The sequence below is a fragment of the Salvelinus fontinalis genome, chromosome 12, assembly GCF_029448725.1.
Source record: "Salvelinus fontinalis isolate EN_2023a chromosome 12, ASM2944872v1, whole genome shotgun sequence".
Taxonomy (NCBI): Eukaryota; Metazoa; Chordata; class Actinopteri; order Salmoniformes; family Salmonidae; genus Salvelinus; species Salvelinus fontinalis.
The window spans coordinates 41,163,019-41,180,426 of NC_074676.1; the positions used below are offsets into that span (position 1 = coordinate 41,163,019).

A 17,408-nucleotide genomic window follows, 5' to 3' on the forward strand; every position below is an offset into this window, starting at 1 on the left:
CTCGCTCCACTAACTCCGTCCCCTCTGCGATTAAATCAATGGTGACATCTCACTGAGTTCTTACGATATTAGCAGTCATTTGACACAATTGTAAAGTCACTAGACTAAGCTTTATGAATTGCCCGATGGCACTACATGAAATAACTATTTTATCATACCAACAATCAGCCTAGATCTATAGGCTACTTCACAACAAAAAATATAACATATATATCTATAGTCTACTAGTAACACACGGGATACAGTAACTACTGTTCAGTTTTAGCGTTTTATAGTGCTGTTGTAACTGTTGACTAAGGCTACCCTGCAGGTCTACCTTCTAGTCTATGTTTTCCTACAAATACACACGTTTGGCGACACAATGGTAAATGGGACTCTTTTCATTCCCTGTTTTCCTTTAACCAAACATGTTCTGTGATCTCTGAGATCGAAGAATGGCTAGAGTGGAACAACGCCACAGTATCTCAGATCATCTCGAGTAACACGCTCTGAAAATGTTCAATCACTGTACATTGTCTCCCCCTACAGGTCCCAATACTCTTTCTAGTACTTTCTGCAGAGCTTCATTACTTGCCCCTATGGCATATACAGGTAACTGCCAAAATAAATAAATATATTAAAGGAAATATATTGAAAGCAGGTGCTTCCACATGTGTAGTTCCTGAGTTAATTAAACAATTAACATCCCATCATGCTTAGGGTCAATAACCAGTTGCCCATTATGTTGGTTACCATGGCTAGAAGAAGATATCTCAGTGACTTTGAAAGAGGCGTCTCAAAGGAGCATAGGGGGTTTAAAGGCTTTTGTGTGTGTGTGTTCTGTTTGTTTAACTGTCCTTGTAGGTACCAGAAGTCCTCACAAGAATAGTAAAACAAGGAAAATTGGGAGACATTTGAGGAAAAATGCTATTTTAGGCTGAGAGGTTAGGTTTAAGGTTACAATTGGGGTTAGGATGAAGGGGTTAGGTTAGGGTTAGATTTAGGGTTAGGGAAAATAGGATTTTGGATGGGAATCAATTCCTTGGTCCCCACAAGGATAGCGATACAAAACTGTGTGTGTGTGTCAGTCACCACAACTAAGACCAATTGAACACTTCTGGGAGATTCTGGAGCGGTGCCTGAGACAGTTTTCCACCACCATCAACAAAACACCAAATGATGGAGTTTCTCATAGAAGACTTCCAGACACTTGAAGCTGTTCTGGCTCGTGGTGCCCAACGCCCTATTAAGATACTTTATGTTGGTGTTTCCTTTATTTTGGCAGTTAACAGTATATCAGCAATACTTTATTCCAGGGATCATCAACTAGATAGAGCCGTGGGCCGATGTTTTTCTTGAGGTGATGGTCAGGGGGCCGGACCATAATTACAAATCATTTGTAGATTGCAAATTGACCACAAGAGGCCCAAACAGACAAAAACATAATCCTTTCAAACCTTGCTTACATTTGTATCCGATCACATATATCTCTCTATTATGCTTGGGAATACTTTGGGACAAATTTCCCAAATTAAAATCACTTGGAGCTGATTTGCTGGTGTTTTTACAGTATTTTATGTCCAACAATAAATAATAAAAATACATGTATTATTTTTGCTCAGAAAACTGGGGGGGGAAGGCATTTAAAATCAACATGATACTGCCTGTTGGGCACCCTGCTTTATTCCTTTCAACAACAAGATCTTAAGACAGCATACAGTATCTATGAATCAATGCAACCATATTTTGGATGGGGAAGAATAACTATTTCTATACCACAATATGAGCCATATGGATTGTGATATTAACTGTCCCATGAAATACCTGTTGGCAACTCATTAATCCATTGGGGAACACGCAAGTGATCCGTCAAATTCTTACCTATGAAATACTCTATGGATGATTAGCTAACTCATGAATACAATTGCAGCCTATGTAATACAATCCTCGACCTGCCAGCTTACCCAACTGTTGCTGAAGGAATGAATGCTGTTATTGCCCCAGTAGAGGGCACTCAATGCTTTTAAACAGTGAAAAGTATATGGCCCACCACTACGGCAGAGTTCCTCTGTCCAGTGTCTGTGCTCTTTAGCCCATCTTAATCTTTTCTTTTTATTGGCCAGTCTGAGATATGGATTTTTCTTTGGAACTCTGACTGGAAGGCCATCATCCCGGAGTCGCCTCTTCACTGTTGACGCTGAGACTGGTGTTTTGCTGGTACTATTTAATGGAGCTGCCAATTGAGGACTTGTGAGGCGTCTGTTTCTCAAACTAGACATTCTAATGTACTTGCGCTAATGTCCTCTTGCTCAGTTGTGCACCAGGGCCTCCCACTCCTCTTTCTATTCTGGTTAGAGACAGTTTGCGCTGTTCTGTGAAGGGAGTAGTACACAGTGTTGTACGATATATTCAGCTCCTTGGAACAAGAATAGACTGATGAGTTTCAGAAGAATGTGCTTTGTATTCAGAAAATAGTAAAAATAAAGAAAAACTCTTGAATGAGTAGGTGTGTCTAAACTTTTGACAGGTACTGTGTGTAAAATGCATTTTTGGCGCATACAGTGCCTTCGGAAAGTATTCAGACCCTCTTGACTTTTTCCCCATTTTGTTACATTACAGCCTAACTCTATTATACATTTAAACTCAGTTTTCACAATTCCTGACATTTAATCCTTGTAAAAATTCCCTGTCATAGGTCAGTTAGGATCACCACTTTATTTTAAGATTGTGAAACGTTATAATAATAGTAGAGAGAATTATTTATTTCGGCTTTTATTTATTTCTTCACATTCCCAGGGGTTCAGAAGTTTACACACACTCAATTAGTATTTGGTACCATTGCCTTTAAATTGTATAACTTGGGTCAAACGTTTCGTGTAGCCTTCCACAAGCTTCCCAGAATAAGTTGGGTGAATTTTCCTCCTGACAGAGCTGGTGTAACTGAGTCAAGTTTGTAGGCCTCCATGCTCGCACACGCTTTTTCAGTTCTGCCCACAAATTTTCTATAGGGTTGAGGTCAGGTCTTTGTGATGGCCACTTCAATACCTTGACTTTGTTGTCCTTAAGCCATTTTGCCACAACTTTGTAAGTATGCTTGGGGTCATTGTCCATTTGGAAGACCCATTTGCGACCAAGCTTGAACTTCCTGACGGATGTCTTGAGATGTTGCTTCAATATATCCACATAATTTTCTTTCCTCATGAAGCCATCTATTTTGTGAAGTGCACCAGGCCCTCCTGCAGCAAAGCACCCCCTCAACATAATGCTGCCACCCCCGTGCTTCACGGTTGGGATGGTGTTCTTTGGCTTGCAAGCCTTCCCCTTTTTCCTCCAAGCATAACGATGGTCATTATGGCCAAACAGTTCTATTTTTGTTTCATCAGACCAGAGGACATTTCTCCAAAAAGCACAATCTTTGTCCCCATGTGCAGTTGCAAACCGTAGTCTGTTTTTTTATGGTGGTTTTGGAGCAGTGGCTTCTTCCTTGCTGAGCGGACTTCCAGGTTATGTCGATATAGGACTCGTTTTACTGTGGATATAGACACTTTTGTACCTGTTTCCTCCAGCATCTTCACAAGGTCCTTTGCTGTTGTTCTGGGATTGATTTGCACTTTTTGCACCAAAGTACGTTCATCTCTAGGAGACAGAACTCGTACAAAGATTGTACTTTTTGGAGAAATGTCTTGTGGTCTGATGAAACAAAAATAGAACTGTTTGGCCATAATTACCATTGTTATGCTTGGAGGAAAAGGGTGAGGCTTGCAAGCCAAAGAACACCATCCCAACCGTGAAGCACGGGGGTGGCAGCATCATGTTGTGGGGGTGCTTTACTGCAGGAGGAACTGGTGCACTTCACAAAATAGATGGCATCATGAGGCAGGAAAATTATGTGGATATATTGAAGCAACATCTCAAGACATCAGTCAGGAAGTTAAAGCTTGGTCGCAAATGGGTCTTCCAAATGGACAATGACCCCAAGCATACTTACAAAGTTGTGGCAAAATGGCTTAAGGTCAACAAAGTCAAGATATTGGAGTGGCCATCACAAAGCCCTGACCCCAATCCTATTGAAAATGTATGGGCAGAACTGAAAAAGCGTGTGTGAGCAAGGATCCTACACACCTGACTCAGTTACACCAGCTCTGTCAGGAGGAATGGGCCAAAATTCACCCAACTTATTGTGGGAAGCTTGTGGAAGGCTACCCAAAACATTTGACCCAAGTTAAACAATTTAAAGGCAATGCTACCAAATACTAATTGAGTGTATGTAAACTTCTGACCCACTGGGAATGTGTTGAAAGAAATAAAAGCTGAAATAAATCCCTCTCTCTACTATCTGATATTTCACATTCTTAAAATAAAGTGGTGATCTTAACTGACCTAAAACAGGGATTTTTTACTATGATTAAATGTCAGGAATTGTGAAAAACTGAGTTTAAATGTATATGGCTGCCTCCCGGGTGGCGCAGTGGTCTAGAGCACTGCATCGCAGTGCTAGCTGCGCCACCAGAGTCTCTGGGTTCGTGCCCAGGCTCTGTCGCAGCCGGCCGCGACCGGGAGGTCCGTGGGGCGAGGCACAATTGGCTTAGCGTCGTCCTTCCCGAGCCCGTACGGGAGTTGTAGCGATGAGACAAGATAGTAATTACTAGCGATTGGATACCACGAAAATTGGGGAGAAAAGGGGAGAAATTTTTTTACAAATTATGTGGCTAAGGTGTATGTAATCTTCCGAATTCAACTGTAGATGCAACATTTTCATTTCAGCTTGTGGTGCCTGGCCTTAATTCAATAGGGGCCTAGTCGTAAAAAAATTTAATTTTACTTTTACAACTCCGTCGCAGACACTGCCGCCTTGCCGCCGGACAAGCTACACAACTTCTTTGCCCACTTCGAGGAAAACAGTGCTGCTTACGTGGACCACCACCACTCATGAGGACTGTGATCTTTTGTTCTCCATGGTCGACGTGAGTAAGACATTTCAGCGTGTTAACCCTCGCAAGGCTGCCGGCCCAGAAAGCATCCCAAGCCGCTTCCTCAGAGCATGTGCAGACCAGCTGGCTGGAGTGTTTACGGACACATTCAATCTCTCCCTATCCCAGTCTGTTGTCCCTATTTGCTTCAAGATGTCCACCATTGTTCCTGTTTGCATACCGCCCCAACAGATCCACAAATGACACAATCGCCATCTCACTGCACACTGCCCTATCCCTTCTGGACATGAGGAATCCCTATGTAAGAATGATGCTCATTAACTACAGCTTTCAACACCATAGTGTCCTCTAAGCTCATCACTAAGCTCAGGGCCTTGGGTCTGAACCCCACACTGTGCAACTGGGTCCTGGACTTCCTGATAGGCTGACCCCAGATCGGGAAGGTAGGCAACAACACCTGCCCTACGCAGGGGCCACACAAGGGTGTGTGCTCAGCCCCTCATTTACTCCCTGTTCACCCATGACAGTGTGGCCATGCATGTCTCCAACTCAATCATCAAGTCTGCAGATGAGGGCCCTGACGGAGTGGTGCCAGGGAAATAACCTCTCCCTCAAGTTTTACTGGTAAGGCGTAGGAGGCTACCCACACTATTTATTTGGCTGGTACGGATGTGTACCGGACCATACCGGACCATAACGCCTTACTTTCACTTTTGCTTTAGAGCCAACTCGTAATGAATGCTTCCTGTCATATTTTCACCCTTTCTGTTTTGATATTGTTATTAAAATGCACTTGGAACAAAGGGAGTGGGCAACAACACTTAGGATAAAGATTAGTTTCTCACTCATTTTACATTGACATCTTAGTAATTTAAGTGTTCAGTGCCTTGCTCAAGGGCACATTGACAAATGCTACTTGCCACCCTACTTCTCCCAACATGAACTTTTGATCAGCACTGAGAACCTTTGGTATCTAGTACAAGCATTTGATTCAGTAAGGATGTTGTGATTAACTTCAAGGATCTCCCAGAGCATTATTATAGGGATAATCCAGTATGGATGGACCTGGACCCATAGAGATCCATTATTATGTAAACCATTGATATTGAACATACATACATGTACAGTATGTATCTATTTGCCTGGACCTAATATTAAAAGAACTGAATGGACTACACAGAACCATTATTTCCTATGCATACCACCATCTCATTGTGTCCTATCCCTGCTTCTAGGTCAGAGGTTAAGGTCTGGACAATTCTCTGGACAATTCTCGGACCTACAGTAGATATGCTAATTCTAGACTTACGGGAGAATGGGGAGTGTGCTTCCCATCCGTTCTGAGTAGGAATCCATTTCTGTTTGTTTCGTTACTAGGTACACAGTAGTAATACTAGTGAATGTGTTATGTCTTAGGCCTATGCCCTACTTCTCCCCCACAGCCCATCTCATAATGAAACTGTGGTGAGGCAGGAGTTAATGTAATTCCTGTCTTTCTGAAGAACCGCTTATCTAGCCAGCCACCTTAGTATAATAACATTACGTACTGTAGCTGCCAGTAAAAAGTTGACCTTCCGGGCAGTGGGTAGGCAAGAAGGAAGAGGATGAAGATCCACGGGATATCCTGAGTGACTGGAATACTGTAAAAAAATATATATATTAAGAAAGTTGATGACCTCTCTCAAAAAGGACACAACAACAGAAGTGATAATGCATAGGTGCTCTTTTATTAATTATAATGTTTTTAAAGGTTTTTTAACTGCAATACTGTTTTTTGGCGTAGTTTGAACAGGCTTCCAACTCTATTAGTCATTACAGCCGTTGTCTCAATTGCACATCCAAAGAAAGGTTTGACAAAAGCATTTATATTGGAATAGCATTTAGTTGACTATGAAATCTGAAAACTTTAACACTTTTGGCATCCTTTTAAACTAATTTTGTCCTTGCCACAAAAGCCACACTGGTGTCAGATTTGGACTAATGCATTACATCATGTCTCATTGTGCAATAGCTAGGTTTAATAAGAGAGATATGGGTGAACTGGTTTCTATCTTATGTACACTGATTTATTGTGAGCGTCAACAGGAGATGTCCCTATAGACTCCACTCCCCTGCCTCCTCTCCTTTGCATCATACACACATCACTACTAATAGGATCCTTACTGAAGCCTGCATGTGGTCCTTGCCTTGACCCTGTCACAGACCAACCAGACCAGAGTAAAAACACAGTGCCGGTGTCTCCTACATCATGTCAGATCGTTGTACTGTATGTGGAAGTACAGTGTTTGAAGGTAAACGAGAGCTAACCAACCTGGCTGTTCTGATTTCAAAAATATACTAGCACACTGGATTGAATTAGTTGTTATCTAGAATGGGATATTTTTGGCATTGTAAACAAATTGACTAAACCAACTGAAATTCTTAAACTGTACATCTTTGGTCTTTCCGGCTAGTCTAGTTAAATTAGACTACAAACACGACTTTTCATCGACAAATGGACAAGGAAAAATGTTACATCGATCCACCCCTTTATAAGGTTAGGGTTCCCACACGGCTATATTTGCATGTTACAGCGCTTGTTTCCGGCAAACAGAAGTGAGACAGAGTGGACTACCTGTGCTAATTAGCTATCTGCATCTCCGAACACCTGTGTGTAAATGTAAGACAGCCGCCACAAATGTGTTGTCACTGAGAAATACTGTCGTCTGTAATCAATCAAATTCAATCAAATTTATTTATAAAGCCCTTCTTACATCAGCTGATGTCACAAAGTGCTGTACAGAAACCCAGCCTAAAACCCCAAACAGCAAGCAATGCAGGTGCAGAAGCACCTAACTGTGGTAAAACCAGTAAAACTGTGTATTTTGAATTTGTGAAATTATTTTGATGTGATATAAAAGTAAAGGGATTTTTGTTTCTAGAACTGTAACACAATTGAGAATCAATTCACGTTTAGATGGAATATTTGTCTGTTTTGGCTTCGAGAGCCAATTCGCCTTTAAACAGAACATGTACGGACCTTGGACTAAAAGGAGAAACGTTAGGCTCCTTTAGTCCATTACTAGGCTTCTCCTGGAAACATTAATACATTTATGAAATAACCTGGCATCTCATTAGGCCTTTTCATTTATATTATAAGTCTCACACGGAGACATAAAGGACCTTCATATAGAGCGAAACAACAGAACAGAACTAGTCAGACAGAAGAACCATCCACTCTTTCAGTTTATGGAAAGAATACACCCACAGACAACATAGAAATAAGGTAATGTCTATTGGTGCTTTTTACCATACAAGAGCAGTTTAACCCCTAGTTTGTGTCCAGCAAATTACATGAAATAATGATCTTATCATTGTGTGATGTGTGTGTGAAAAGAACTGGCTTAGTGGGATTTGGTTTCAATACACATTGTTTCAAATGGTATGAGAAACATGGGCCTACTGTCACATGTCAAACAACTGACATGTTGTTCACTGAAAGGACCAGGAATCAGTAGTGTTTCTGAGTGTCTTATTGAAACGGCCTTAAATAGACTCTGCCCTAAAATGGCCGCCAAGTGCGGATCGTTTCAGTTCTTACCTGTTACATGTGTATGGGATTTCCGATAGCTAACCCTGGTTATGGAGAGAGAGAAATGCAGACCTTTGATGATTTGCAAAAGCATTTGATGCTGATGCAAGTACAGTATTATGTTTTAATTTACAACTGATTATTATACACTGAGTGGACAAAACATTAAGACCACCTGCTCTTTCCATGACATAGACTGACCAGGTGAAAGCTATGATCGGGGTATGGTGGTAGGTTATAAGGGCCTTTGAACGGGGTATGGTGGTAGGTTATAAGGTCCTTTGAACGTGGTATGGTGGTAGGTTATAAGGGCCTTTGAACGGGGTATGGTGGTAGGTTATAAGGGCCTTTGAACGTGGTATGGTGGTAGGTTATAAGTGCCTTTGAACGGGGTATGGTAGTAGGCTATAAGTGCCTTTGAACGGGGTATGGTAGTAGGTTATAAGGGCCTTTGAACGGGGTATGGTGGTAGTATATAAGTGCCTTTGAACGGGGTATGGTAGTAGGTTATACGTGCCTTTGAACGGGGTATGGTGGTAGGCTATAAGTGCCTTTGAACGGGGTATGGTAGTAGGTTATACGTGCCTTTGAACGTGGTATGGTGGTAGGCTATAAGTGCCTTTGAACGGGGTATGGTAGTAGGTTATAAGGGCCTTTGAACGGGGTATGGTGGTAGTATATAAGTGCCTTTGAACGGGGTATGGTAGTAGGCTATAAGTGCCTTTGAACGTGGTATGGTAGCAGGTTATAAGTGCCTTTGAACGGGGTATGGTGGTAGGCTATAAGTGCCTTAGAACGTGGTATGGTAGTAGGTTATAAGTGCCTTTGAACGGGGTATGGTGGTAGTAGGTTATAAGTGCCTTTGAATGGGGTATGGTAGTAGGTTATAAGGGCCTTTGAATGGGGTATGGTAGTAGGTTATACGTGCCTTTGAACGGGGTATGGTGGTAGGCTATAAGTGCCTTTGAACGGGGTATGGTAGTAGGTTATAAGTGCCTTTGGACGGGGTATGGTGGTAGGCTATAAGTGCCTTTGAACGGGGTATGGTGGTAGGCTATAAGTGCCTTTGAACGGGGTATGGTAGTAGGCAATAAGTGCCTTTGAACGGGGTATGGTAGTAGGTTATACGTGCCTTTGAACGGGGTATGGTGGTAGGCTATAAGTGCCTTTGAACGGGGTATGGTAGTAGGTTATAAGTGCCTTTGAACGGGGTATGGTGGTAGGCTATAAGTGCCTTTGAACGGGGTATGGTGGTAGGCTATAAGTGCCTTTGAACGGGGTATGGTAGTAGGCAATAAGTGCCTTTGAACGGGGTATGGTAGTAGGTTATACGTGCCTTTGAACGGGGTATGGTGGTAGGCTATAAGTGCCTTTGAACGGGGTATGGTAGTAGGTTATAAAGGCCTTTGAACGGGGTATGGTGGTAGGCTATAAGTGCCTTTGAACGTGGTATGGTAGTAGGCTATAAGTGCCTTTGAACGTGGTATGGTAGTAGGTTATACGTGCCTTTGAATGGGGTATGGTAGTAGGTTATAAGTGCCTTTGAACGGGGTATGGTGGTAGGCTATAAGTGCCTTTGAACGGGGTATGGTAGTAGGTTATACGTGCCTTTGAATGGGGTATGGTAGTAGGTTATAAGTGCCTTTGAACGGGGTATGGTGGTAGGCTATAAGTGCCTTTGAACGGGGTATGGTGGTAGGTTATAAGTGCCTTTGAACGGGGTATGGTAGTAGGTTATAAGTGCCTTTGAACGGTATGGTGGTAGGTTATAAGTGCCTTTGAACGTGGTATGGTGGTAGGTTATAAGTGCCTTTGAACGGTATGGTGGTAGGTTATAAGTGCCTTTGAACGTGGTATGGTGGTAGGTTATAAGTGCCTGAAACCTGAAAAGTCAAATAGAAGAAAAGCAAGAGAAAATATAAAAAGGACACAATTCGAAGGCTGTAAAAAAATAATTACACACATTCAGTAGTATCTTTATCTAATGAAGTATCTTTATGCAAATTAATCTTGATAATAATACAGCAGATTTATGACAATTTTACCATATATAGCACGTGATCAAGTACTAAATTAAGGGAATATTGCAGTACAGTACACTCTAAAGTTCACATTTCAAATTTACAAATGTGAAAATAAAGTTTCTTGTTATGTGCAATCTGTGCCGTAGGTCAACCAACCGTCTGCACACCTGCATGTCCAAACCAATACCTCCCCTTGGTAAAAAGTGAAAATCATTAAATGGAAGTTGTATTCTAATCTGTTGGCCCCAACAGAACATCATCAGGCACAGTTCAATCAAGCTGATATTTATAGAAGCTTACTCTGCAGTAGAGTTGCACAGTTCCAGTAACATTACCAAAATTCCTAGGTTTCCCAGAAGCCCTGGTTAGGGGATTCCGTATTTCCTGCTTATTGCCCCCTGTACATTTTGAGAAAGTCATAGGAATCCTGCTCTGCAGCATTGTACATTGGTGATGGTATATAATGAAATGGTAACTACATTGGCGATATTTGAAAATTCCTTTAGTGGAGGCACTTTACTTGAGGTTGAAAACGGATATATGGCAGGTGTTACACATCATGACCACAGCCAACCATCTTCACACATCCAAACACAATTCATTAGAAAAATACTTTCATGGAGCACACAGACCTCCCAAATGAACTCTCACAATCATAATGTAGGCAAATCACACACAGTAGAGTACTTGAGTAACTACACGTATTCTGCTCTACTGTAGTCCTTTGGTGTGAGTAGTAGGCTCTCTGGTTTAAGCCTCAACGAATTGAGCTTCCTAGGGCTTCCTCTAGGCATCGTGAGGCCCCTTAAACATAGTGGGTGCCAGGCCGGGTGCCAGGGATTACTTTGGGTTGGGTGAAGGATGAGACTGAGCGTGAGCCCTGGGGACAACTCCACAGATACCCGCAGCCCAGGAGAAATCCGCCCACCACAGTGCAGATACCTGCACCCCAGCTCACCAGCACAGCGTTGCCAAACTCAAATCTATCGGTTTAAAAAAGAAACACAAAAGAACACACCCAGTCAACACCACAGAATGTAGTCCACATCAGCCGCAAAACACAGATTATAAACTGGGTGGTTCGAGCCCTAAATTCTGATTGGCTGACAGCCGTGGTATATCAGACCGTATACCACAGGTATGACGAATCATTTATTTTTACTGCTCTAATTACGGTGGTAACCAGTTTATAATAGCAATAAGGCTCCTCGGAGGATTGTGGTTTATGGCCAATATACCACGGCTAAGGGCTGTATCCAGGCACGCCACAATGCGTGGTGCCTAAGAACAGCCCTTAGCCGTGGTATATTAGACATATACTAGACCCCCTCGTCCCTTATTGCTTAAATAAACTATGTGTAGAATTCAAAATCTAAATAACAATTTGATATAAATTGCACTACAGCCAGGTGTAGTTTCTTAGCTTGTACACCAAATTACACCCTATTCCCTCTTTTGTCCCCTTCTTTTAACTAGATCCACCCTATGGGTCAAAAGTAGTGCATTCATAAGGCTCAGTCTAAAGACTATTACTATTCTTAACACATAGAGTTGTGGATAATTCTGCTACCGTGCTACTCGACAGTACCTGTTATGTAAGGAAGTAGGTGAGTCTGAGAATTCAAAGGACCGGATGATGGCGTTGGCAAACCAGGAGGTTACCGATATGGCCAGAACACCTACAGAGAAGAGCAATATCAGAACATCTTATTACACACTATTTCATTATCAGCTTCTGTCACTCAACCTAGAGTTAAAACTAGCAGCATTTTCAGTGGTAAAAGCAGCATTTTGGGCTAGGTACAGAGCTTTACGCTAAAGCAGAGTTATGTAATATTAGATAGGCCTATTTTTGGGGCATTTCACAACGTAGCATTTACTGTTCAGAGCTAAATCGATAAAAACAACTTTCATTACTGATATGATAATGTAGCCGACTGTACCTGCGATGACGAAGAGGAATCCTCCAACAATGGCTACTCTGTCCTTCTGCTTTTCATCCTCCTCCAGGCATCGGGTGCATCTCATCCCCAGCGTGGCTACCAGCACCCCAACGGCTGACAACATGACACTGAGGATCATCACCACTCGGGTGGTCAGAATCTCAGCTACACGCACAGGGCAAATGTCAAAGGCCAACGCATACTCTCAACACATACACTAAGATTGAATATGGCTACATTGAACACATCCATATCAAAGTCACAAGGCAGTGTGAAACTTACTGAGAGAAAGAACATAAACACTGGAACAGTGTGTGAACAAGTATGATTTGTAATAATAAATGGTTGTAGTCATCTGTTTCAATTATCAAAATGTATTGTGTATTATTAGGCTTATTTGTATATTTTCATTGTAATAGGACATCAACAAGTAGCCTACCATTATATCAAGCTATATTGTGCCTACTCTGAAGGTGAGTGACCACTAGTGAACGAATAGTGGGTGATGATGGCAGACACTAAGGAAAACTTACCTGGCAGGTGAAAGAGTGACTTGTAATTGACGCACATCGTGTGTCTTGTGACGTCGACTGTGCATGACATCCATAACCCCAGGTAAGTTTCCTTTGATGTTACCGTGCTCTCTGTGTAAGAGTGCCTTTTCCACTCCACCATAGTGGTGGCAATCATTGAGCCAACAAGACCGATCAAAGCAAGAGCATAACCGGGAAGTTGAACCGCAGAGCTCGTCATGGTATTCCGATGAGATGACGTTTGATAATAAACGATACTAAAATGGGAGTTGATGAAAAATAGACAAAATACATGAACAGTTGAAAATCTAATCTTTAAATTGGTGAAATCTCCTTGATTCTCAATGTCTGTTTAATCTATTGAAGCAAACCGAACTCCGTTATAGTTTAATTCCTGCCGCGTTGTGGACCGTTATCTCGTACTCTCAGCGTTGCGTCTGTGTTCAGTGAGTAGTGCATCCACTCTTGGCTATTTAAACCGTCTGCGGGACAATTCACTAGCGCCTTCTAGTGGTTATACATAGATCGATTTCTAATGAAAAGCTCCGCACTTTCTCATAATGGGTGTGATAGCCTTTCCATCTATCATTCATGCCCTGTTTAAAAATAAACAAAAGAACTACGCGAGATCAACTGAGACAAATGTATTCCACGGTACAAAACTAAAGCTGTGATGTGTATTAATCTGCTATAGTGACTCACATCCTACTTGTGATAATTGTGTTTTATTAATTTCATTACAATATATTCACATTAGATGGCCTTCCACATAATTCATATTTATATGCTTATGACATAGTCTGAGCTGTTAAATGAGTTTGCTTATTACGTTTTTCCAACCCATATGAAAATCAAACCCTTGGTGATTTTTCCCCCCAGTTTGACACAAAATCCAAACCAGTTTTAAATCCAACCAATGCAGATGATTTTAGGCCTATGTAATGGACAGGTTTTGTATGCAATTTGTATTGAAAACTAGCCAGGTTTACTGTATTTAAATGTTTCACAAACACATACTAACACAGTTTATGTTTACATACAATGCATTCGGAAACAGGTTTTTAGACATTTTTGCAAATGTATAAAAAAAACATAAAACATAAATACCTTATTTACATAAGTATTCAGACCCTTTGCTATGCGGCACGAAATTGAGCTCAGGTGCATCCTGTTTCCATTGATCATCCTTGAGATGTTTCTACAACTGTGGTAAATTCAATTGATTAGACATGATTTGGAAAGGCACACACCTGTGTATATAAGGTCCCACAGTTGACAGTGCATGTCAGATCAAAAACCAAGCCATGAGGTCGAAGGAATTGTCCATAGAGCTCCTAGAAAGGATTGTGTCAAGGCACAGATCTGGGGAAGGGTACCAAAACATGTCTGCAGCATTGAAGGTCCCAAAGAACAGTGCCCTCCATCATTCTTAAAATGGAAGAAGTTTGGAACCACCAAAACTCTTCCTAGAGCTGGCCATCCGGCCAAACTGAGCAATCGGAGGAAAATGGCCTTGGTCAGGGAGGTGACCAAGAACCCGATGGTCACTCTGACAGAGTTCCTCTGTGGAGATGGGAGAACCTTCCAGCAGGACAACCATCTCTGCAGCACTCCACCAATCAGGCCTTTATGGCAGAGTGACGAGACGAAAGTCACTCCTCAGTAAAAGGCACCTGACAGCCTGCATGGAGTTTGCCAAAAAGCGCCTAAAGACTCTCAGACCATGAAAAACACGATTCTCTGTTCTGATTAAACCAAAATTGGCCTCTTTGGCCTGAATGCCAAGCGTCACGTCTGGAGGAAACCTGGCACCATCCCTACGGTGAAGAATGGTGGTGGCAGAATTATGCTGGGGGGGATGTTTTTCTGTGCCAGGGACTGGGAGACTAGTCAGGATCAAGGGAAAGGTGAACGAAGCAAAATACAGAGAGATCCTTGATGGAAACCTGCTCCAGAGCGCTCAGGACCTCAGACTGGAGCAAAAGTTTACTTTACAACAGGACAACGACCCTAAGCACACGGCCAAGACAACGTAGGAGTGGCTTAGGGAAAAGTCTCTGAATGTCCTTGAGGGCCCAAACAGAGTCCGGACTTGAACCTGATCGAACATCTCTGGAGAGACCTGAAAATAGCTGTGCTGCGACGCTCCCCATCCAACCTGACAGAGCTTAAGAGGATCTGCACAGAAGAATGGGAGAAACTCCTCAATTACAGGTGTGCCAAGCTTGTAGCATCATACCCAAGAAGACTCGAGGCTGTAATCGCTGCCAAAGGTGTTTCAACAAAGTACCGTTTTTAGACAAGTTGAGTATCTGGAGCATCAGCATTTGTGGGTTCGATTACAGGCTCAAAATGGCCAGAAACAAAGAACTTTCTTCTGAAACTCGTCAGCCTATTCTTGTTCTGAGAAATGAAGGCTATTCCATGCGAGAAATTGCCAAGAAACTGAAGATCTCGTGCAACACTGTGTACTACTCCCTTCACAGTACAGTGCAAACTGTCTCTAACCAGAATAGAAAGAGGAGTGGGAGGCCCGGGTGCACAACTGAGCAAGAGGACAAGTACATTAGAGTGTCTAGTATGAGAAACAGACACCTCACAAGTCCTCAACTGGCACCTTCATTAATTAGTACCTGCAAAACACCAGTCTCAACATCAACAGTTAAGTGGCGACTCTGGGATGCTGGTCTTCTAGGCAGAGTTCCTCTGTCCAGTGTCTGTGTTCTTTAGCCCATCCTAATCTTTTCTTTTTATTGGCCAGTCTGAGATATGACTTTTTCTTTGCAACTCTGCCTAGAAGGCCAGCATCCCGGAATCGCCTCTTCACTCTTCACTAAAGCAGTGTACAACCACCAGATGTAGTGATCATAATATAATAGACATATTTAGAAAAAAAATAATTCCAAAGACCGGACCTAAAGTTGTGTATAAACGATAATACAAGAGGTTTTGCAATGATTCCTATGTCGAAGAAGTGAAAAATATTTGTTGTTCTGAGGAACAACCTGAAACCACACTTGAAGCATTTATGAACCTGTTTCTTCTGTTGCTGATATTTTATTTAACTACACAAGTCAGTTAAGAACAAATTCTTATTTACAATGACGCTGAGCCAATTGTGCGTCGCCCGATGGTACTCCCAATCACAGCCGGTTGTGATACAGCCTGAAATTGAACCAGGGTCTGTAGTGACACCTCTAGCACTGATAGGCTTAACATAGAGCTCCAGTCAGTTATAGAATGGGTACCTAGCAATAGGTTTAACATTAAGCTCCAGTCAGTTCTAGAATGGGTAACTAACAATAGGTTTAACATAGAGCTCCAGTCAGTTCTAGAATGGGTAACTAGCAATAGGCTTAACATAGAGCTCCAGTCAGTTCTAGAATGGGTAACTAGCAATAGGCTTAACGTAGAGCTCCAGTCAGTTCTAGAATGGGTACCTAGCAATAGGCTCAACATAGAGCTCCAGTCAGTTCTAGAATGGGTAACTAGCAATAGGCTCAACATAGAGCTTCAGTCAGTTCTAGAATGGGTAACTAGCAATAGGCTTAACATAGAGCTCCAGTCAGTTATAGAATGGGTAACTAGCAATAGGCTCAACATAGAGCTCCAGTCAGTTATAGAATGGGTAACTAGCAATAGGCTCAACATAGAGCTCCAGTCAGTTATAGAATGGGTAACTAGCAATAGGCTCAACATAGAGCTCCAGTCAGTTATAGAATGGGTAACTAGCAATAGGCTCAACATAGAGCTCCAGTCAGTTATAGAATGGGTAACTAGCAATAGGCTCAACATAGAGCTCCAGTCAGTTATAGAATGGGTAACTAGCAATAGGCTCAACATAGAGCTCCAGTCAGTTATAGAATGGGTAACTAGCAATAGGCTCAACATAGAGCTCCAGCCAGTTATAGAATGGGTAACTAGCTTAACATAGAGCTCCAGTCAGTTATAGAATGGGTAACTAGCAATAGGCTTAACATAGAGCTCCAGTCAGTTATAGAATGGGTAACTAGCAATAGGCTCAACATAGAGCTCCAGTCAGTTATAGAATGGGTAACTAGCAATAGGCTCAACATAGAGCTCCAGTCAGTTATAGAATGGGTAACTAGCAATAGGCTGAACATAGAGCTCCAGTCAGTTATAGAATGGGTACCTAGCAATAGGCTCAACATAGAGCTCCAGTCAGTTATAGAATGGGTAACTAGCAATAGGCTCAACATAGAGCTCCAGTCAGTTCTAGAATGGGTAACTAGCAATAGGCTCAACATAGAGCTCCAGTCAGTTCTAGAATGGGTAACTAGCAATAGGCTTAACATAGAGCTCCAGTCAGTTATAGAATGGGTAACTAGCAATAGGCTGAACATAGAGCTCCAGTCAGTTATAGAATGGGTAACTAGCAATAGGCTCAACATAGAGCTCCAGTCAGT

The 17,408-nt window shown here is 42.1% G+C and overlaps 1 protein-coding gene across 1 annotated transcript; it reads right to left on the reverse strand.

Moving 5' to 3' along the window:
* Window positions 1-10,453: 10,453 nt before the first annotated feature.
* Window positions 10,454-17,085, reverse strand: LOC129867423 (claudin-1-like). The gene is made up of 4 exons (XM_055940813.1): window positions 12,982-17,085; window positions 12,449-12,613; window positions 12,094-12,184; window positions 10,454-11,488 (listed from the first exon to the last, which is right to left on the reverse strand). Exons 1-4 carry the CDS (start codon window positions 13,199-13,201, stop codon window positions 11,311-11,313), a joined length of 654 nt encoding a protein of 217 aa, XP_055796788.1. The 5' UTR covers window positions 13,202-17,085; the 3' UTR covers window positions 10,454-11,310.
* Window positions 17,086-17,408: the final 323 nt, after the last annotated feature.